Source organism: Clavelina lepadiformis, chromosome 8, assembly GCF_947623445.1.
Source record: "Clavelina lepadiformis chromosome 8, kaClaLepa1.1, whole genome shotgun sequence".
Classification (NCBI taxonomy): Eukaryota; Metazoa; Chordata; class Ascidiacea; order Aplousobranchia; family Clavelinidae; genus Clavelina; species Clavelina lepadiformis.
The window spans coordinates 7,851,028-7,875,338 of record NC_135247.1 but is presented as its reverse complement, the minus strand read 5'-3'; the positions used below and the strand labels follow the sequence as shown (position 1 = coordinate 7,875,338).

The window sequence follows — 24,311 nt, the reverse complement described above, 5'->3', positions numbered from 1 at the left end:
TCAATACTTAGGTGAAAGATTGTTCCTACCCACTTATTAATAATATCAGTTTTAAATAACAGCAACTACTTTTTGTGTAACTAGCAATAAATTACATTAAATTAGCCGCACTGGTTTGCAAATACGTGATGAGTATAGATGTTAACAAAAGCGATTCGCTTCATTTGTTTCTCGAGGCACGTGCAGACACAGACGATGCACAACTAAATACGATAACGTACAACTGTACTTTATGACTATTCTTAGCACCTAATTAGCTCAGAAACTAATTAGTCACTCTGGTAAATCTGAAACTTTCCTTGTTTATTAACTCGTAAGCCTAATGCTATTAAGTTGCAATGCCACTAATGGTTCGAATTAAGAATCACTACTTTTTGTAAATAATATGTATTAATTATCTTTGGTGAAGGGAAATTGTAAATATTGCAAATAGTATTGTCTGCCAACAATGGAATGGTGTGCCGTTAATATCTAAGTTAGTTATCTGTCTCTTTGAATTTCCTGGCATGTGGCCCTTTTCAACTTATTCTGTATGGAATGACCTTATTCATGAACCCTTATTGAATTGCATTGCTAAACGTAATAAAATGGATGAGTACATGAAAAGGCTAAGACAATGTTTTTCACCTTTTTTATGAAATTTATTGAAGTAGTAAAACATAATGAAAAGAATGAAAACACGTGAGACGTGAAATCTAAGAAAAATTAAAACACGTGAAGCTTAACACGCTAAACAAAAACAAAACACGTGAGGCGTAACAACTGATGATAAAGAAAAAAGCATCAATATTAAATAGCATTAAGATTGCTGCTAAACGTTGCCAAGAAAACAAACAGCAACACACGAGCAATTCACACCAAAACTTTTGTTGCTAACTCTCGTCTATTTATGCACTTGAAATCATTGAATAAACGCTTCACAGCATCGAACTTTGGAATGCGCCACTTGCTTCCTTTCAGCAGTTTCCTCAAGATAATGTTGCCGACTGTACACTGATCATTTTTTTAGGCAAGAAAGAAATCAATATCTCTTAGCATTTGGTTAAGGATAGACTCTAAAACGTTTCCTTGTCCAACGTGTGGTTTGGAACAGTCAATTTCCTGCCCGTGGACAAGGCCATTTTGATCTTCTAAAAAGTGACGAGTAACTTTCCCAATATAAAGTGATGGTCTTTTCTTGCCTTCATAAATGTCCTCGTACCTTTGGTTAAGCACATCTTGCTCTTAAGTTTGGAGGAATGAGAGAAAGCCTGACATGACTTTGCGCTCATTTTCAACTTTCTGATTGAGAGCAGGTTTTCCACCTCTGCTAATAATAGGCTGTTCTTCTTTAATTCGTTTCACCCTTTTCTGTAAAACGCCTTCATTCGTGTTATATTTAGCTGCTATACTTCGGCAATTCTCTTTCCCTTGCAGAAATTCATCAACAGCATTTTTCATGTCCTCATCGGTCCACAGTATTAAGTTTTTTTTAACTGAATCTTTTGGCATTTTTCAGTTTAAAACATTCACCAGTAACTTCTGAAATTGCTAGGCTGGACTAAGTGTCTTTGCCATCCTAATTCCTTGTTTAGTGAGTCTCCCTTTAATAGGTTTTTGCAGTGGACATGGTTGGAAATAAACTGCTTCATGAAGCATATTCAACATATAAACCAAAAGTTTATATCTTAAAAGACAGCAAAGAAAAAAAGGAAAAAACTTTAGTCACGCGAAAAGTCTACTCATTCGACCACTCACGTGACTTGCATTTTTTTATGTACAAACCGCATGATGCGTACCAAATTCAAACGCACAATACTCTGCAGAAGATTTGAAAATGTTTTACCAGTGATCGAAGATTAATAGTTTAATACAAATATACTAGTAACCTAATATAACGAAACTATTACTATTAAATTGATACATTTGAAAGGTTGATTAATTAAATTACTTGATTAAAGTTTCAATTTTTTTATAGGTCTAGGCATGATGATATCTCATTGGTATCAATTAGGGAATTCTACAAACATGCCCCATCACACTTATCCAAGCCAGTAAGAGAAGTTATGTGAATTTTTACATATTGGTATATATAAAGTAGAATCTGTTTTAGCATTGAGCAAATCAATACATGGGTATATAACAATTCCATCAATGTATTACATCCAGTTTTCCATGAGATGGAATTTTAACATAGAAAATACAACCGTTAACCACGTCCCATTTTTTGTGGAGTTGGTGGTTTAAAAAATGAAAAACGTTTCTGTATTTTTTGTATTTAAATGATTGTGTTCAGCTCTACATAATGTTTTTAGTCAAGAAAGACACCTGCTGCAATTCCAATAATCATATTTCCAGCACTCTCACTACTTAGTTGGACTCATTTTTGTATTCCTTCAGATCATAATCTCTATCTTCAGTGGAAATAATATACTGTTAAGTTATTTAAATTACCATTCGATTCTGCCTAAATCTTCAATAAGTTACACTGGAAGTAAAAAGTAAAAACATACTCTAGACTGCAGGTCGAAGACCTAGTATCGGACAATAAGTTCTGTATGTCCTTGACATTAAATGGCCATAAATGATACTATTGAGTTAAAATTACAAACGAAATGTCCAATTGAATATGTGTGATCATAAATAAGTGAGCATAACGAGTTGATTTAAGATTACACGATGTTGTGTGGATAGCACCACCGATTTTCATCAGAATAGTAAGGGGTGTGCTTAATACATCCAAACTCTATCTGTTAAAAAATCTCCATTAGCATAAATAAACATTTGTTTTATGTCAACGGACAGTCGATCCCATCCTTGCATTAATTTCAAAGTGTTTTTTGATGTAAAGAAACAATGTTAAAATCATTATCGCATGTGTCAGTTTATGTCTGTATTTCAGCAGATTGAATCTGGCTGTAAGTACTGGTATATCGGTTGACATTTGACAAATGAATTATATTGTTAAGCTGATTTTTTACTTCAAGAAGCATGAACTAAGCCATACCAATATATATTTGTTATCCTAACCTTGTTTGCTGTATTTTTGATCATGTCTTAGATACATCTTTATTAATCAGCTCTTTGATAACTTCAAAGCGATAACTTCAAAGTCGGTAGGGACTGTAGTGGAATTATTAATTGAATTCTACTGTGTAGGTTTTTAAGACAATAGGTGCCAAACTTTGGAAGTATTACTGCGATTAATTATTAAGTCAGTTCCCAAATTTTGTGTGGTTTCACAAGGCAAAAATACAGTTGGATTACAATCAGTAATAGTTAATATGGATCATCATCATCATCATCATTAGGTCCTTGTGTACTCTTTTTGAACACGTAGGGCAGTTAAAGATTTCCATGCAGTTCGGTCCAATGCGACATCTTTCGCTTTGTGGTAGGTGGTGTTGAGCTCCTGTAGATCGTTACAGAAAGTGACATGCCAGGTCTTCTTCTTTACCATCTTTTGGTTTGCCGATTTGCAAAATTTTTGTTTTGTTTCCATTTATTCTGAGTCTAATTTTGTCTGCAGCATCCTGTAATGCAGATGTCATATTTTGTACGTCATTTTTAGTCTCCCCAAGTAATGCTATATCATCAGCAAAATGTAAACCTATGATTCGATGATGTTTGGACCAGTGTATGCCAAAGTTTACAGTATTCACTGCCTTGCGCATTACAAAATCTACTGCTAGTAAGAATAGATGTGGCGAAATTATACATCCTTGACGAACACCTGTGTTGACATTGAAACAATCGGTTGTTCCTGTTTCAGTACGAATACAGCATGTTGAATTTTGGTAGATATTTTTAAAGATGTTGATTAGTGTTTTGGGATGCCATATGCTTGTGCAATGTTCCTTAGGGTGTCTCTGTGAATGCTGTCAAATGCCTTTTTGAAGTCGACAAAATTTACCAATAATTCTTATTGGAATTCCAGACTTTGTTGAATTATTTTACGCAAGACAAATATCTGTTCACTACATGCGGCCATTTCGGAACCCCGCTTGTTTCTTTCTAAGAATTTTGTCAATCTGTTCTCGAATTCGACGAAGTAAAAGAGCACAGAATACTTTCCCAGTATGGATAAAAGTGTAATGCCCCTCCAGTTGTTACAATCTGTTATATTCCTTTTTTGGGTATCTTGACAATTGATCTGTTTCTCCAATCAGCTTTTATTACATTGCAATACGCAAGAGGAGTTTATTGAAGAACCCATTTTGTGGAATTCTTATGGAATAAAACTTATGGATCGGCTGTTTTCAGACAAACCATGTCTAGAAACAGTTTTGTTGAAGGATTTATCAGGTTTGATAATAAAAACTGTCGAAGTCAAAAACTGATAGCTGATAGGTTTGTTGACATTTGAGAAATCTCGGAGGCTTTTTTCAAAAACTGCATCAAAAACTACTCCCGGACTGGAGCCTGACTGTTGATGAACAACTATCGATGAAAAATAGATGCCCTATTATTGTTTTCATGCCGAACAAGCCTGACAAATTTGGAATGAAATTTTGGATATTAGCAGTCGAAGTACGTTTGAAATATTTTACCCTACCTAGGAGCTTTAGAAAAAGAGCAACGAAATGGTACTCTACTCTCGGAGGATGTAGGTATGAGACTGACTTCTCATTTATCACAAAGAGGTGCATACAATATTACAACAGATAATTCTTTTACGAAAGTGAATCTTGCCGGTTTGCTACAGGAAAGAAACTTGACTCTGGTTGGAACTATTAGAGTTGGTAGTAAAGGACTACCAAAAGAGATCACTAAGGGTGGGGAAGAACAGTTCCGCAGCAAGTTTTTCTTCGACACATCCAAAAAGTGCACCTTTGTAAACTATCAGTGTAAGAAGAAAAAACATGTCATCTTGATATCCACAATGCACTATAGCCCAACCACGGATACAACAGAAAAAAGAAACCTGATATCATCCACTTTTACAACAAAAATAAAGTAGGAATGGAAATGGTTGACCAAATGGCGAGACAGTACTCAACTCACTTAGCAACGCGAAGGTGGCCATTGTTGGTCTGGTCCAACATTTTGGATATTGCCCTGATAAATTCCTGGATAACATACAAAATATGTGCTCGTAGTAGCTTCACTCGCCGAAACTTCATATTAGAGCTGGTCGAAGATTTGAGGAAAGAATATGCACAAAAGTTATCACGGCCCCGAGATGTCCATCAATACCAATAACGACTATCGAGGAAGAGGAAAGCATGTAGCGGTAGTCCATACCAGAATAAGACAGTTATGATCTGTCGACACTGCAATAACCCTACATGTAGAAAATGAGGATATAGCGACTGGAAAGTTACAGAATGTAAAACGTGCATTTTGTAAATTTTGTGACTAAAAATGTTGCTGTTATTGTAAGGCATAGTTCTAATTCTGAACACAAATTTCTACACTTACACCTTGAAAAAAAATGTTGGTTATTTCTTTGTTTTGCAAGAATACAAATTATGGGAAAATACGAATTTTTTTAACTATTAAAATGTACAAAGTTATAAACTGTTGCACCTCAGGGTCAGTAGCGATATTATGAAAAGCAACTTAAGGATTAAAATCAAACTTCATGGTTAAAAAACAATGAAAATTTTGAAAGGGTTGATTTTGACCTCAACGGTCGTTAGAGGTATTACGTTTTTTCTGGACGTTCTAGTGTTAAAGCAATCCATAAACACAATTTTTTTAACCAAAATATTTTTTAATACTTTAAATCTTTTAATCTATTTGTGTTCATTTTGTGCTTTCGCAACATTGTTTGTACAAAGAAAATGATCGACAAGCGGATAACCCTTAAAAAAGAGCGCGCTTATGTCCAGCTCTGTCAAAGCCTCAAAATAGTAAAATTGTATCCCCGATAATAATTGATTGTATTTTTACCCTTAATTTAATATTTTGCTTTAAACCTATCAAAGTTTAGCACAAGCTCGTTTTTTTAGATCTACTTCATACCTGCATTTTCCACAGTTATTTGTGTATATTCTAAACAAGCTATAATTTTTTTCAGATTGTTACCAAATCTAATAAGCACAAGCAAACTTTATCACGTCTTGGTTGGGAGTTAGAACAAAGAAAACGGTATGTTTTCCAAAGTAAAGTTGTTTTTATAGTCTCCTCTTTGGTTTTTTTTTAATTGCTCACAAAATATTTTAGGCTTTCTGGAAAGCTGGAACTTTTGCAGAAAACTAGAGATGATGTAGTAGAAGAAATAGGTTTGAAAAAACAGAAATTGCAGGTGAGTATTAACCTCGAACATGCTATAAATAGTAAGCAAGAGCTTCTAAAATTTTAACCAACTTGTAACTACAGTCCACAAAACAACTTAATTCAATTTTAGGGTCATTAATTTTAAAAGTTAGCTTGAATGTAAAGTGAATGAATTCTTTACTGCAATGCAAAAAATAACAAGAGTCAGTTCTGAAAAAACTGTATAACTTGGTTAGAATAACTTGGGTAAATGCTGATATATGCTTAACACACTATAACTACAATGTTAGAAATGCAAAGAAAGAAATTGAAGACTGGTTTGCATTTAGCTGTTGTAACTTTCAGAAAGTGTTTCAAAAAGTTGTTGTTCCGACTTCAAAGTAGTTGGAGTTTTCATGTTTTGTGGTATCTCTAATTAGTAAGCATGTATATTTGTTGAGTTACATTTTTTAATACCTCTCTTTGGCATGTTCACTTTATGTTATAGACGTTGTCCCCACATCTGCAAGCACTTCTAAAAAGCTCTTTTCCTTTGCAAGAATCTTTCAATTTACCTTTGGATTATATCAGAAAACAACATGAGCTGGCAAATCTCTTACCACGTCCTTTGTATGCTCTATTTTTGCAAGCAAAGGCCTACCAAGAAGCATGTGGTGAGAGTGCACATTAGTAATAGAATTTGTACTATTATTGCCTCTATTGAAATTAGTATTGGTATTTCAGGAACAAAATAAAATATCTCAGGAACGAAATTTCCTGTGATTTTTGCTCTATAATCATGTGGTTTTTCAAGATTATCAGCTTATATAACAAGGCAACACATAAGCCAAAAATTACAGATTGTTATACTACAGTCAAATTAACATGACAAAATTCACAGTCTTTATGGGATTCATGATCAGCAACAACGTAGACATCACTTTGTCATGCAAATGTTTCTGTGTTTGTGGTGGTAATCGTAATCGTCCAAATTGTCTGATTTAGTTAAACTTTTTTTTCTGTATACATTTGTTTCATTGCAAAAAAGTATTATGGTTGATCCTGCAATGATTATGGTTATAGGGTGGAGATCAAAAATCCAACTTCACATATTTCAGTGGCGATCTCCACATCCAATTAAATTTCTGAATCGCCAACTTTGGTTACTTGATAAAGGGTTTTGAATAGGCAAGTCAACCCGAGTTTTATTGAATCATGCCAAATTTATTTCAAATAATCGCAGAGGAAACTCAGAATTAAAAGAGTCCATTGAATGTAAGTTATTCAAAGCAGGTACACTTGGCGGCAAGTTATCACAAAAGTGTAAACAGAGAATAATAGATGCATTGTTAGCATCAATTACCACATGTTTTTCTTGTTGGTGCTTTTAATAAAAAATAGAACTTGTTAGATCCAAAAACAGAAATGTACAGGATTGTAATGACAGTAAACATAGCACCTGTAATATCCAACTGTTATAGCCATTTATACCAGTGTGTCGAACCGGAGCTGAACCTGAACATTTACGGTTTGAGCGGATGTTTCTGCAAAACGGAACCAGAACCCAATACACTAAATTTAAATAAAACTATAATTTTTTCTGAACCCAAACAGAACCTTAACCGTTGAAGACAAAGAAGCAAAAATTTGAACCTATCTCAACCGCAATAAAATTTCTAGTGCAGTAATTTTATGGAAAAGTTATTGAAAACGAGTTTTTAATTAGTATTTACTAAACCTATTTTGAAGTAAAAGGTTCTTACAAACTAAGAAATATCCATACCTAATGAAATTAATTGAGCTAATTAAGTGCTGTTTGGGCAGTGTAGGCAAAGAATTTAAAAAAAATAGCGGGATAATATTGTTTGAACCCAGAGGGAACCATATATTTTAGGTTTTGTTGAACCTGAATTCAGAACAGGGTATATGTCTGCATCCAATACAAACTCGAACCAGAGTAGAACCGGTAAAATGAAATTTTGTAAAACCCGAATCGGAGTTGAAAAGTTTTTGACTTCCTGGTTTAGACCTCGAACCCTTAAATTTAGGGGCAAGTCCAAAAGCAAGTTTGTAATAGTATGTAGTGGTTAAGCAGTTATTGTTATAAATAAGTGGCAAAAAAGGCAAGATCATTGCTTCATTATGATGAGGATTTTGATTCTTATTACATCATAATAAAAAAAATAGAAATTACTCAGGTATTTGGATCAAGTATGAATAGAATATTTCCTGTGACAGACAAGTAAAGAGTAATACGTATAACTATAGTGTACTTACTTTATAACAGGAACATTGTGTTAAGTAAGCCTAAACTACTTGCAAGTTGGGAGTGTTTGTACTGGTTAAAGTAAATGCTAACCTACAGGACGGTTCAGTCTTGGCTACTGGCGCTAGCCTAGTCCGGTACCAGTAACTGCAGTAAAACCAAGAATGATTTATCAGTTTACGAAGGATGTATCAAAAGTAATGAGCCTCCAAGAAACAAACATACAACACAAACAACTTTGGATGCTTTTATTTTTCAACATAATCTCCCAATAGAGCAACACACTTGCTCCACCGGTGCTGGAGTGCCTTTTATCCCACTTGAATAAGAACCCCCATTTTGGGAGTTCAGAAACTCTTCCACTGCTTCCATGACTTCCGTATCATTGGCAAAACATCAGCCAGCCAGGTCTTTCTTTGTGTTTGGAAATAGGTGAAAGTGAAAGGGAGCAAGATCGGGTGAATAAGGTGAGTGAGGAATAATGTCGAACCCACAATCATTAATTTTTGCCATGGCAACCGTCGAGGTTTGAGCAGGAGCATTGTAATGGTGGAAGAGGACACACTTGGTAAGCATTCCTCTCCTTTTTTGACGGATATTTTCTCTCAAACACTTCAGAAGACATGACAATCGGCGATCTTCCATTTCCATATCAAGAACAAGGTCGATGTTTTCCTCGGTGGTGGCAGTTGATGGTGTCCCTAGCCTCTGCTCATCTTCAACCCTTTGTCTGCCTCGCTTAAATTCAACCATCCAGTGTTTTACTGTATCATATGAAGGAGCATTGTCTGCCAAAGTATCCATTAAATCTTCTTGGCTTTGGGATGCCGTTTTTCCTTACAAATGAAGGTATTTGATGACGGTACGATACTCAAATTTTTCCATTGTTAAAAAAATACCAACGCACTTTAAATTAAACACTCTGCATTATCACTGTCATCTGCACTATCATTTATGACATTCCTGTACTGAAAATAAATATTACTTGCTATTAATCTCCTACCTATGGTTGTGTATTCCATCCAAAACGTGTTAACTAGCCTACCACTACTACCATACCTAATACAAACCCCTTTCATCAGGCATACTGTTTTACATTGTGATATCCTAATGATTACCCTTTTTGTCATAATAGGAGGCCACATTTGCGATACAATTTTGGCGATATATGCTTAACCACTATATATTACTAAAAAATCTTTCAACAGCAGATTTACTGACAAATTACTCTTTGATTTAAGGCCAATTTATTTTCGGATTTGTCACTAACTTGAATTTCATGCCACGATTACATACGTTATATAGTATAATAAATATGCCGTATATGCCTGCGTATGAGCCCACTACCAGCTTTTGGGTCCAGAAAATTGCTCGCACCATGAAATTTTTATCTTTGCCATGGCGACGCTACAACTTCATAACAATACATTTAGCTTTTGAACAAAAAGGCGTCCCACAACGTAATCGTTACCAATCGCAACCCAACATCCTGCAAAATCAAACCAAGACGGCCATATGTGCACAAATACGAAAAGGTAAAAATGTGATACTGTAACTGCAACTGAGAACTGCCTCGATGCGTTGTGTATTTACCATTGATTCGGGAAGAACGCAAGTTGGTTATATCGGCTGTAATGATTTTATGCGGTACGAACAAATTTTTTTAGGTAACATGTTATGCTCGGAGTTTAGCCCACTGCTAATTTTTACGATGATTCAGACATACCCAAAAGTGGGCTTATAAGCCGGCATATACCGTACCATAAAGTATCATCTGGAGTTTCCCTACCCTTACTGGTTTTGTCACAAAGCATTTTGAAACTCATGGTATAGTACTGTATATTTTTGGTATGATATTTCATGCGTGTGCACAATTGAAATAATGTATTGTAGGTACATTTGCGTTTTGTGCTTCAAGTTTACGTATTTAGGTGACCTTCAAACTCATTGAACATTTTTGCTGCTGCTCTTTAATAAAAGCATTGCTCGTGCTTTCGTTCTTCTTTAAAGAAAAGAAGACTGCCGCTTATGCTCCTGCTATTTTTAGAAATTAAAAAATGATTTCACTACAACACGTTTTCAAACATCGGTCGTGTTTGTACTTTGCCTCACTACAACTGTAGTTGCTTATTATTTTTTGTAAATGTTATAGCAACTTTCATGTAATCAAATGCTGAACAGTTTTGTTTTGGTCACACTTGCCACAAATGATTAATAGATGAGTACACTGTCAAGAACCTTCTGGAATTGTAGATGCCGACATTCAAATATTTACTATTTTCACTTTTAAATAGAGTTGAACATAACTAGCAAAAATTACAAAACTTGTATAATTAAGAACGTTTGGTACAAATTGCGTTATTAATCTAATTCTTTGGTGTGTTTTATGCGTACGATATCTACACTCTGCTCTTGGGCCACATTTCTCTTTTCTGAATCCAGGCAATAACACAAAGCAATTTTTGTGATGTGACCTATCCATTCTTTGATAAGTACGCGCGTAGTAGAAGTAAACGTACGTAATTAAATTTTTAAATACGTGCGAAACTACTTTTAAAGTATATATCGGTTTAGTTACAAAAATATCGGCAACATGAAGCAAATCATGACATCATGATGACTACTCGGCTTATTGTTCTCAGCTTAAAAAACACAAGTGTTTGCATCAATCCACCATAACATACCAACATCATTCTTACCTGCTGTGTATTTTGTTGTTAATTTTTCACCATTAACTTTGTGGGTCAAAAATTGTGCGGGAAATTAGTCTCAAAGCAGCCATTGTTTATTCACTACATGAAATTATAGGCTTACTGCAGTCCAAAAACCTAAGTTTTTTTCAATCCATCCATTTGTATCCATTTTGTGCGTTCATAGCGTTGTTTGTGCAAAAATAGCGACAAGTGAATAACCCTTAAAAAGGAGCACGCTCGTGGTTCCGATCCTATGTTCAAGAAAGAGCTGTTGTTTACAAAGAACATGACATAAGGTTTTTCTGGGGACATCACAAAATGTGGTCGTTCTTATGACCAGCTCATGAGTGAAGGACCATGCAAGATCAACCGAAACTGTTATTAACAGTGTAAAATGACAAAAGTCACAAATAAAATTTGTGTTGCGCAGTTGTGATTACATCTGATGTGGTCAAAGAGACAGATGAAGGAAACTTTGTGGGGTTAGCAAATTCAAAGTATGCAATGTAATCACACTGTATAAGCTTGGGAAGTTACCAAAAGTCTCACCATATTAACTTGGCTTGCTTTTCACAGTGTGCAAACTAGACGGCTAATTGCAATCGTAAATTGTTTTTGAACAAAATAAATTCTTATGTCATTTGATAACTCAAGTTTCAATTTTAACTGATTACTATGTTGAAATACTGGAGTTTCAGAAATTTTTTTCCCGGAATTGAGATTTCCCGAATCTCAAAACTAGGGTGTCCAATTTGGGGTCACAGTCAAGTTTTTTACTCAGCAAATAATTGCTAAACTTATTTTTGCTGTTACTTAGCAATTTTTACAAAACTGGTTGAATAAACCAGCATATGTTTATTTTCAAACCTTGCTATGGTCGAAATTTAAGGAATCCTCTATGGCATCACAATATATATTTTCACTCAAAAAATTTGATTGATTACACTGGTCTACAAATTTCAACTTTTTTTTTCAGGTTTGGGTTTTGACAACTGATTGTAGCTAATTTTGGGGCGCTGAATCCGAAAATGAACTCAGATTTTCTCTATCACATCAAGTTTTCTTTCTATCGGTGTCATTATTTTATGAAATTGACCAATTTTACCCTTTTTACAGTAAAATGTCCAGTAAATGTACAGTAAAATGTTGTAATGATCCGGATATATTTTGTTACATTTGTGGATGCTTCATGTTGAAGTCTCAACAATGCAATATTACCACGTTTGTAAAAAGGGCATATCTTGCTTACTTTAAAGTCAAGTTAGGGGACCAGGACAAAAGCTGGGCTCCTCATAAAGCGTGCAAGACCTGCGTTGAATGTCTGAGAAGTTGGTCGCAAGGAAAAGGTTCACAAATGAAATTTGGAATACCCATGATTTGGCGAGAGCAACGAAATCATGTTGACGATTGTTATTTTTGTCTTGTTAGTGTGAAAGGGTATAACAAAAAGAGTAAACATCGTTTGAAATATCCAAATCTGGATTCGGCATTGCGGCCAGTTCCTCACAGTGATGAAAAGCCACTGCCAGTATTTATATCACTTCCAGAACTACACGAAGAGGCTATTTCTTCTTCAGAAGCATCGTTTAGTGAAGGAGAAAGTGAAATTTTTCAACCAGCACCCGAGGATCTGTCAGACAAGCCTTCCCAGTTTAATCAGATGGAATTAAATGATTTAGTGAGAGATTTGTATTTGCCTAAGCAATCGGCGGAGTTATTGGCATCAAGGCTACAGGAAAGGAAACTTCTCAAAGCTGGTACAAGCGTGACATTTTTTCGCAAACGAGAAGAAGAACTGCTTCCATATTTTGCTTCCCACAATAATTTTGTTTATTGCAACAATATAGAAAGGCTTCTTCTAGAAATGGGATTACCACAGTATGATGCAGACGAATGGAGACTTTTCATTGATAGCTCCAAACGAAGTTTGAAGTGTGTTCTACTTCACAATGGTAACGTGTACGGTTCTATTCCTATAGGACATTCGGTGACAATGAAAGAAGAGTATCAGAACATCAAAACCGTTCTTGAAAAGTTCAAGTACCATGAGCATAGTTGGCTCATCTGTGTAGATTTAAAAATGGTGAACTTTTTGCTGGGGCAACAAAGTGGCTACACCAAATACCCATGTTTCCTATGCTACTGGGACAGCAGGGCCAAGGATCAGCACTGGAAGAAAGAAGAGTGGCCTCCAAGGCTTACCTTGACACCTGGAGACAAAAATATCATACGTGATCAGTTAGTTGATATCAAAAAGATCCTCTTGCCTCCTCTTCACATCAAACTTGGTCTCATGAAACAATATGTAAAAGCTTTGGATCATGAAGGAGAGTGTTTTAAGTATATATGTTATGCTTTTCCTGGTCTCAGTGAAGAGAAAAAAAGAGCTGGGATTTTCAATGGACCACAAATCAGGCAATTGTTAAAGGATGAAAATTTTGTAAAATCAATGTTGCCATTCGAGGCTAGAGCTTGGAATGCTTTCGGTGCTGTTGTGAGAAATTTTTTGGGAAACAGAAAAGCAGAAAATTATAAAGATCTCTTAAGGGAGCTACTGCTTAGTTTTGAAGATTTGGGATGCAGGATGAGCATCAAAGTTCACTACTTGAAGAGCCATGCGGATGAGTTTCCAGAAAACCTTGGGAAAGTTAGTGAAGAACAGGGTGAACGTTTCCACCAGGATATTAAAATTATGGAGGAACGTTATCAAGGTCGGTGGGATTGTCATATGATGGCCGACTATTGCTGGAGTTTGAAAAGAGAAATTTCAGATGCTGCTCATAAAAGAAAGTCCCTCAAAAGAGCATTTTTAAGCTTATAAGTGAAGAGTTCATATTTTATGAAAGCTCTTTTGTTGGCTGTTTCTGAACTTGCCCTGCCCAAGTCCCTTTGAGTCAATCTTTATTTTGGCACTTTGCTATTTCTGTGTGTGTTTTCAGAATTTCTGCACTCCGTTGTCTATGTGCATATTGTGTGAACTGTAGGCTATAATTCAGATAATACCTTGTCACTGTCCTATCGACAGGTTCGTCAGCATAATGTAGCGTTTGATGTTATTATGGTTGCTCTTTTGTATGCCTATTTTTTATTCCAAAACATGAAATTTTAATAAAGACAACGCAAATTTGTGTGAATATAATATAGAATGCTTGTTTGCTAATTAAAGCTAGATTATTGCAGGTAAAACAGTGTTTATTGCATCAGAATTCCTTGTTTTGACAACAGAGGGGGGGCAAAAATTGATTTTTTTTCAAAAATTAGGGATATTTCATATCTCAAAAACGTGATGTGATAGAAAAAATCTGAGTTCATTTTCGGATTCAGCGCCCCAAAATTAGCTAAAATGAGTTGTCAAAACCCAAACCTGAAATTTTGTGTAGACCAGTGTTATTACCTATTTGTAGTAGTTATTTCATTCACCATTGATTACAGTCTATGTGCACTTCTTATATTTTTGTGATTCCATTTGGCATCAATCATCCGCAATAGATGCAAAATTTTAACACTTAACTTATGATTCAGAAAGGTGGTGTTGATGCATGTTGATGTATGCGATGTTGATACATATTTATGAACATGTTTGAAGACAAAAACCTGGGATTTCAAACAATTTTTTCAATTTTGTTCAGTGCTTTTCCATCTGTTAGACTTTATGCACTAGTACGTATAGAAAAAAAATCTAGTGTGGATTTCAAACGTGGTGCGGATAAAAGTAGTCTCTCTGAATTTCTGTTATTTTTTAGCAACACTGATTGGTTATGTAAGTTTGGCATTTTCACGTTGACCCTCATGTCGGGCCATGGTCGAAGCAAGCACATCCGTAGTCCAGTTTTGCCAATATAAGTTCGCTTCCATGAATAAGATTGACATTAAAAAGAGTGTGACAGAATGTTAAAGTGGCAAAAAAAACAACAGCAAAGTACAGGAGCATGTTGATATCACATCATAACAAGGGGAGAGCTTATCTTGTTCGTATTTAGTTGAAAAGTAGTCGGGTGCTGTTATGGACACAAGAATCTGCGCTTTTATTTCATCAATAATAATAAAAATACTAGCATTTCTATAACGCTCTGTACCTGATCAAAAATTGCTCAATGGCACTTCACAGAGAATAGATAAAAACAATTAGTAACATATAAACAGCAAAATAATATGCTAAAATCAAGATTTAAAACACTTAAGTACAGCGGGAAAATGCATTTTTAACAATTATTTCACAAAAGGGTGAATAATTAAAATAAAATTTGTTGAAATATATTTTCATTGGTTTTATGCATTAACTTTGTGTCATCTTGAAAACGATTTGCTTTAAGAGGATTCTTGCATACTTTTAAATGTAATATTTAATTTAATTTTACTGCCAACTGCCAACTTCCAGCTCTAGGCTATACATTTTCGTACTCGTACTCGCACTGTTATGACGCGAATAAGATGGAAGAAAAAAAAAGTTTGAAAAGTACTTACTGATATAGTTTGTTTGCTTGGTTACTCACAGGACCAATGATTCCAATTGGATTTACTAAACTTTTATAAAAAAGACTGACATTTTAACGAAAAATCCTTAATATAATATACCTTAACGATATTCATTTCTTGAAAAATATATTTCATTAAACAAAAAAAAATTTGGTCCTCAAATGAGATTTGATTGGCATAGGCAACTGCAGCCTTTTTTAGGCATAAATGACCTTGGCTTGTCATTGTCATAAAAAAAACTGTTTTCTCACATCTTAAAACCCGAGTTTTGGGTTACAAGATAATAGCAAAAAAATGGGTTTCACGTTCGGGAAGACTCAAGTTGGAAACGCTGTTCTACATTACTGGTAAATTGAAATGTTTGTTGCTACGTATTCTTGTCCAATTTTATTTCATTACAGTTGTAATTTATTTATGATATAATTTATTTTGTAATTTATACAATATTGTCGTTCTGCCAGTTTTCAGACAGTTACACTGTTAATTTGGTTGTTTGTTGCTAATGCTAAGCCAGGTTATTTTTTAGTTAACTATGGTGTCAATTTTGAAACTTTAAAGTAATATTTTCTCTATTTAGTACTATATAAACCGTTACTGTTACAATTAATTACGTCACAGTTTATTGTTAGATAAACTATTGGCAGTCACCATAGAAGGAGACAGCAGCGTTGCTCAGGTCTTACTCCACAGGACGATGAAAGAGGACAAAAAGTTTTGTCTATCTGCCGAAGGCGGTGAAGATTCAGATTCTGATTTGGAAGAAAAAGATTACCAAGGTACTCATTATGATTACGAAACACTGAAGAAAAATGTTTGTATAAAGATTATGGTGCCTTATTAACTTGTATTGATTACCTTATTCAAAAAAGGCGCCCATGACTAGTAGGAATAAGCATTTATAACAACCTTGAGTCAGCACTTCAAAACAGCTGTCAGTATAGAGGCAAACAACCATTGGGTCAGCAAACTGCACTATAAGCTAAATGTAAAAAGTGCAATAAACCAGAGTCAGTTTGCACAGTTTAACACAGAAATACATTTCGCCTTTACAGCTATATGCATCAACAGTCTGTCAAAAATAAATAAAATAATACAAAACACGATCATAACCGAAATATATGAAAATAAATATGTGAATACTAAATGAATATATGAAAACTAAAATTGATAAATGAATAGAAATAAAACTGTAGTTCAAACTTTTATAAAATGAACTCCAACAAAGAAATAAGCTAACAAATTAAAAGGTCGAAATCAGTACAAAAAATGTGATCAGTTTTTGTTCTATAAAACCAGTGTCATTCTTGAGGTTTTTTGTTTGTGACATATTGGTTAGAATAGTTTTTAATCTGATATAATGATAGTGACTTGTGCACGTTTGTTAATTGTATAATTTTAATTTAATTTAATTGTGGAAAGGAAGTTGATTATGGTAGTACTTGATTTGTTATGTAGATGCTGATTTCCGTTTATCAATTGTTTTTTGCTTTGGTTTGTAGACTCAAGACGTGGTCTGAAGAGTCGTAGATCTAATGAACAAAAAATGGAAAGTGACTTTCCTGTTTTGTATGATGTCCTTCACTGCCATCCATTAAGTGTCATTTTAAACCTAGATGTTGAGCAAAATGGTATGCACCTCATTGATAACTTTATTTGGTCAGTAACATCTATACAAACGATTTTGCCCTGCTTTATAATGGTCCTTCTTAAACTTTAGCTTCTGATTTTCCATGCATCCAATTATGTTATGAGTAGAAATATGGAATGATATCAACGCAGCGCTTCAATTTTGTCTATTTCACATTTTTAGTACTTTGTAATAAGTACTTCAACTAATAAGGACCATCAGCATTTATAAAACTGTGTATATATATATATATGTATGCGACTTACTCAAACATCAGTGGTTCAGTCACAAACCAGAAAGACCTTTTGGCAGTGGCGTCTAGAAATGGCAATATTTCACAGAAGGTACACCGCAATACCACAGGATGCTCTAGATCACTGGTTCTCAACCTTTTTAGCTTGCGGACTGGCAAATTTTTAAAACAAATTTTGCGGACCGATGGACCTTCAAAAATCAACCCAAAATGTAATTACGACAAAAGTATGCAACTCAAAATTTGTTTTCGCAAATTATACTGTAAAATTTCGTTAAATTTTCTTTAAAAGTCTACTTAGCTTTCACATACAACTGGTCTTAAACGAATTGTAGCCTACTTTTAAACAGTTGGGTACAACACTTGCAGCATTGGGACGTGCGATAAAGTCCAAAGTAGACGATGATCTCTATGTTACGTCACAATGCTGCAAATTACGGAACTGGCGAAGCTCTAAATCAGTTTAAAATTTGATGTTTTATTTCTTTAATCAATGGACAAGCCTTCAACATCTTGCATTTTGCAATCGAGATATAAAATTGTAATATATTTGGCGGACCGGCAGGAAAGTTGACGCGGGTCGGCAACGGTTTGCGGACCGGCGGTTGAGAACCACTGCTCTAGATGCTAAAAAACAACCCACCGCCCTTCTCTTCAGCCACTTTTTCGAGAGAAGCAGGGAAAAAGTGTGTACCAAAACTAACCAGAAATCAGACGCACTTACAAAATAATTCGTGTACATTTGGCCAATTTCGACAATAAAACATTTTTAAACTGTGTAATCGCTTTCCTTACGGTAATATCTAAACAAATCAAACATATAAAAGCCAAACCAAAACTTGCTTATAAGTATTGTTATGCCATCTTAACAGTCAATTGAAAAAACTCAATTATGATGTAAAAATGCATGAATTCAAACATGCTGGGTTACCAGTAAAATGGTTTAGATCAGTGGTTCTCAAAAAGCATTTTTAAGGGTCCGCAAAAGTAAATTTCTCCCTTAGCTGTGCAAATGCATGGTATACAGTAATTGTTGTTCATATTTATGTAAGATAAGCTTGTTTTTTCGCTATCTAAGAATATCTTAAAAAGCAATGTCGGTAATAAAAATTTCATTACTATCGTATTTAATTTCTTAAAGTCAGTGCTTAATAAACTTTACCCATGTTTAATGCTCATCCTTGACTTTTTGCTCCTTTATATGTGATGTGTCGTAATATTGAAGGTATGACAGGCTTAGCTAGACCTACAAACACACAATGTTTCTTCGACAATCTCGAGACTTTTTGTGTTTTATATACCATGATGTCACAATAGCCATAATAGATTAATCGGTCATACAATGACACTTTTTGAAGAAGTGACATCTTTTTTGGCCCAATAAGTTATATTGCTTGGTGGTCTATACCATCAGTTTCCAAATTTTTTTGAGCACGACCCAAATCTTGTGTGGCAGTGTATTTTATCACAATCAGCGAATTGAAGCACAATCATCCAACTTTTAACATTTTAACTTAATTAACCCTTCCACAAAACATGGTAAAAACAGGTACCGTAACTTAATAACTTTTCTCCAAAATAGTACCATAGTCAACTAATATTGACTTGTGAACTTATAAACCAAGTTATCTTTTACCTTTACCACGCATCTGTTAAAACTTAAAAATGATTGATTCAATGATTTACAATTATTGTAAACTGGATTAGTATGTGTTTTCATATCCATTTCTTTATATCCATTTCTAAACACTGCGTTGGAGTCGGACAACCAGATTTTAAAATCAAGGGGATGGAAGTAGGGTTTCTGACTTGAAGAAAAATGTTTTTTTCGTGATAATAAGCTCTATATTATTGTAAAAATCACTAATATGTTTAATTTGTCCTTTATTAACAAATAAGTAATTACGCATTCATTTCTGAAGCACAGTTTTTACTGGTTCTTGTAGTACTGACTATATTGATATTTGACGATTTATTGATAAACTCACTCTCCTAATTATAACAAATAACCCAAAGCTTTTCTTCTGCCCATATTAATAGGTTACAAGGTTTAATTAGTGTAATGATGTCAAGCGTATTTTTCCTTTCAGGAGTACGGGTGTTTGTCACCAGTCTTGTCAACTGTAGACAAATAATTTAATAAATCTATTTAAAAAACGCTTTCACTTATTGTATATCTGTAGTGGTTAGTTTGCTAATCTATAACCTAACAAATTTCAAGATGCAGTACCATTTTCCAATAGGTCCCACACTGCAGTTGAAGTTTTTTTATTTCACCACACTTAACTTTGTGACTGTGAAGACCTGTAAGCTATCTGGTTACACCTCAGGAGATCCACTACCATCAAGGTATTGTGCAGTTTGTACTGATTTAATTAGAGAGGTATATTTTTCCTTTGAACTTCTTTTTCAAGGGATACCAAAAAGGATGCTTGGGTATTGTTAACTTGGCCAAATTCTGGATTCTTTGTTCAGTTTTAATGTTGATATTTGTACTGTTATTCTTTTACTGTTCATAGCAAATTTATTTTTACCAGCCCTCTTCTATCTGGTGACAATCTCCTTCAGTGTCTGCTACCAAGTGATTATGGCCTTACATGTCCCAACCCAAGTGCAGTTTACTTACTTGAAAAATCATCCTTGCAAATAGAGGAATCTGTTTTCGAATTCGGTCGACCTTACATTTGGGCGCAAAAACTATGTGGACTTGAATTTCTGTTAAATATTGAAGTGAGCAAACGAATGTTAATTTTTTACTCACATAAACGTGACTATTATCTTGGTACTTATTCAGTTACTCGCCTGAATTAAACTAAAAATTCTATTAATTACTTCTCGATATGAACCTGCTGATTGTACAAAGGTATTATCCTGCATTGAAAGGTATACATCTTGCTTTTGCAGCATTAAAATTTATCCTGATGTTGGAAACGTTTATGTAATAAAATCAATTGATTTGTTTTTTTACTCCAGTGACATTTACTCAACATCTTTTAATATTTTACTTGGAATTATGGATGCTATTTCTCTTAAATTATTACTTTGAATAACTTCCAGGAATTTGAATTGTTCATTTCCAACCGGATTAAAATTGATGTACTACTAATGTTGCTAACTTAGTACAGTATATGTTTGTTTGTCTGCATAAATAACCAACAAATGAGTGACCCAGATAGCTGTAGTGCAGTAAATACTGACATTAAAATGGCATCCTAAAATAATTTTTTAAACTAAAAATCTTGGCTTGATTTGATTCTCCGAACAGTTTGCTGCATTGCATTAAACATTGACTTTTCACTGTTCCAAGCTAGCTGCATACGAACCAAGGTCAATTATACAATACTTCTTTCGAATAGCTCAAACTTTGGATAATTTAAAGTTTAATATATTTGTTTGTGTAAATTGGTTAAGGCTGTGTAATTGCACTAATACAATGTAGCTTGTTTTGCTTGATACCAAATCTAGTTAACAAGCAGTTGTTCGGTATTTAGATATTATTTATTGTTGTCTTGCACTCCAAATTATTGTCAAAGTGGTACTGTTCAAATGTAACGTAACTTCCGATAAACTTTAGTTAAAAATGTTTTAGAAACTCCATTCAATAGTATTTTTTGATACTCGTGAATTAGGAAACGCTGATTTTTTGTATTATATATTTTAATATGCACACACAGGATGACCAAAAGCAAAGGAGTTTTTGTAAGATGGAACATGCCATTTGCAAGTTGCGAAAAAGAGTGCTGTCTCGTATAAAACTTGCAAAACAACTGAAGAATTTTTCGGAGAACAAAGTGTCATGTGCTGATAAAATCATGATGTTACTCCCTAAAAAGGCAAGACCATAATTATGCTTAATGCTCTTAGAAGTAACTGTACAGTAATTGTTTTAGAGGGAGCTTTAGGGCAGGACATTCTAGTCTAACATATCTTGTGATGTAAAAATAGTTTTGACTTACAGTATTTAGAAATCAAGTAAGGAATTTCGTAGCTGGTGCATGGACTCCATTTCTTTGTCATGTGGTGGAATTATACCCTGTGCACACTGAAATTGTTGGCCCTTGTTTATAGCTAACTATCTGAACTTCAAAGACTGCATATCATACAATTTCAAATATGTGCTCATGACTCATCGAAATAATGTCAAAAGTGCTATTGTCTTTAGTAGAGCCCAAAATTTCAAAAGAAATTATAGTTAATACTTTTGTTATAATAATTTTGCAGATACAATCATCATTGGCAGAGTGGAAAAATCTTTCCTTTTCGGAATACAGAAACCTTCCTCACACACATGCTATAACAGATCTTGGATTGTTGGGGTCAGAGAAGGAAGCTGAAAACCATTTATATTTTCTTGCCGTTATCAAGCGTGGCACTACTGCCAAACTCAAAGCTGCCATTGCATTAAAGAAGAATTATCCGGAAACTATACCTTTGATAACACTTGCTTTAAAATGGAGGGGAACAAAATATTCTGGAAATGATCAAAACATCAGAGTAAACGTTTTGGGTGTTAGCATATTGCCTATTCAATTCTGCTAGCTTTACTCAACATATTCTATCAAACATTAACAAAAGTTCATTTGGTCGTAGGTACCACAAATTTGTCAATAAATGGTATCAGAATAGACATTCTTTATCTTTTCAGGAGATGGAAGCAGAGGTAAACGTCAAGTGGTCGCCGATAGTAAAAGAATTAAGTGACGAAATTTTAGCCGCGCAATTACTCAGGTAAACTTTATTTATTTTTAAGCGATGCAAACAGCAACTTTTGTATATGATGCCATAGTTCTTTTTTCAAGTCATTAGCAGCTGTTAAGACGCATTTACTATCTCAAATTAATTTTATAATTGCCATCTCATTGATCTACGGCGTAACTGCAGTAAAAAGGCGTTGTGCGTTGGTGTAATACGCTTTGATATATGCCTAAAAAGGCGCTCTTAATTGTAAACCTTGTGGCCGCATTTGATTGGAACGCACACGAGAGATACTAATACAAGGTAAACACCAACAACATACGACTTGGAAAACGTTGTCTTGTTATCAAAAGTGACTTGAAATTAGCATGACTCTCCCTAAACACTCGCGGATAGAGGATTAGGAGCACTGTCGTACATAAGGTACTCGGCAAATAAATTTACTGTAGCAAGAAAGATGTAGAAACTCCCTAAAACGTTTTAAAAAAAGAGTAGTAACTGCAACTTCCATTTAAATAAATACTGTAAATGACCACGATCAAAGGAAATTACTGTACACTTATTGAAAACTGTCAGAACTTTAAAGCCAAGGGTTATTTGGTTATGCAGTTTTTTTCCAGTTTCGAAATTTGTGAAGAAATTTAACTCCTTGTACATTTAGTTAAAATGACCTAGTAATCCCTTTATACCTTCACGTGTCAACAGTGACAGTGTTAGGTCGTGTTTTACATTAAGTAAATAGTGTAGAATTCATAACGTTTTTATGTGGATCAAAGCTTCCCGCTCTTTTAGAAATAGCGTCGCTTGGGCTTTTGCTTTTTCGTAAATGTAAGCGCTATCGTTTTGTTGCTCTTTTTAGCGATTAGATTTAGGAAATATTGTACTTATTTTCACTTCAGCGCGTTTTCGAAAACTAATCGCATTCGTATGTTGCAAATTTACATTGTTGGCCTAAAACTTGTGTCTAACTCTATCCTAATAATTGCTTATCATTACTTATTGTAAAGCTAAAAGGAAATTTCATGGAATCCGATATTTAGGCGTTTTGTTTTGGTCAAACCTTCGGCAAATGATTAATAGACGAGTAGATTATTAAGAACCTTTAGAAATTGTAAATGCCGACCGTCATTAATTTATTATTCTTCACTTTTAAGTCATATATCGCTTAAGCTATAAAAATAATTTCAACGTGAAGCAAGTTACCAGCGCTAGTAAAATATCTAATGATTGTTATTATGTCGAATGAAATTAGTCTCATGTGAAAAATATTTTTTATCCAACCACTTTTGTCCATTTCGTGCGTCCGCAGTGTTGTTTGTGCAAAAAAATAGCGACGAATGGATAACCCTAAAAAAGACCGCGCTTACAGTTCCATGCCTAATTTGGAAAAAGAACGTGGCTCTTGAGATGGCGCCTAAAAAATAGAAACGCGCTCGTGCCTAGTTCTGTTGCTGGTCCTGAACACTGATATTGTATAGGTATTTACCACTTACATTTACTTTCAAATATTGCATGTTTATTGTTTCAGGCTGATGGCAATGTTGGATATATACGTTGAAACGGAGTGTGAAAACTGCCATCTCAATCAACCAGGAGAGTTTAGCCTAAACCGCACTTGTCCCCGCTTCACAAAAGGACCTGCCCGTCTGAAGCCCTTATGGTTTCAAAAGTCAAACAAGACGCATGTTCATCATTGGTTATGCTGAATTTACTAGCATAAGGAAATAATAATTTGTGCGTGTGATTTGCGGCTCGGTTGTTGAAGTTCGATAATAATTAATGGTTGATGGTTGTTTCAGTGTTTACAATCACTGAACTTTTCGCCCATTTTGGATGAAGTACACTTGTACAGTATTTTTTAAATGGACAATAAAATCTTTTGGAGGCGTTTGATTCGGAATACGTTTATTTAACTCACGAATTGGCGATTGACCAATACTTGCATACATACACGTAGAATTGCCGAAAGATTAACGTTCTCAGTGAAGGGAATTCCCAATTAACTTTAACGCGTTCATTTCTGCTTCAAAATGTATACATTTACGTGTACATGACAGCATGTTACGCAAAAATGTATTTAAACGTTAGAGTTTGAGTGTTAATTGCAACGCATTTAACGTC

At 34.5% G+C, this 24,311-nt stretch overlaps 1 protein-coding gene across 1 annotated transcript in view; it reads left to right on the top strand.

Annotated features, from left to right (window-relative positions):
* LOC143469487 (THO complex subunit 5 homolog) overlaps positions 1–24,083 on the top strand; it is a 42,443-nt gene extending 18,360 nt beyond the window's left edge. The window contains exons 4-15 of the mRNA XM_076967198.1: positions 1,958–2,033; positions 6,002–6,072; positions 6,148–6,229; positions 6,689–6,854; positions 16,245–16,391; positions 17,115–17,243; positions 19,739–19,844; positions 20,033–20,225; positions 21,170–21,328; positions 21,717–21,989; positions 22,141–22,223; positions 23,719–24,083. Of these exons, the coding sequence (XP_076823313.1) occupies positions 1,958–2,033; positions 6,002–6,072; positions 6,148–6,229; positions 6,689–6,854; positions 16,245–16,391; positions 17,115–17,243; positions 19,739–19,844; positions 20,033–20,225; positions 21,170–21,328; positions 21,717–21,989; positions 22,141–22,223; positions 23,719–23,896 (1,663 nt within the window). The 3' untranslated portion in view covers positions 23,897–24,083. The remainder of the gene's footprint in view (positions 1–1,957; positions 2,034–6,001; positions 6,073–6,147; positions 6,230–6,688; positions 6,855–16,244; positions 16,392–17,114; positions 17,244–19,738; positions 19,845–20,032; positions 20,226–21,169; positions 21,329–21,716; positions 21,990–22,140; positions 22,224–23,718) is intronic.
* Positions 24,084–24,311: the final 228 nt, after the last annotated feature.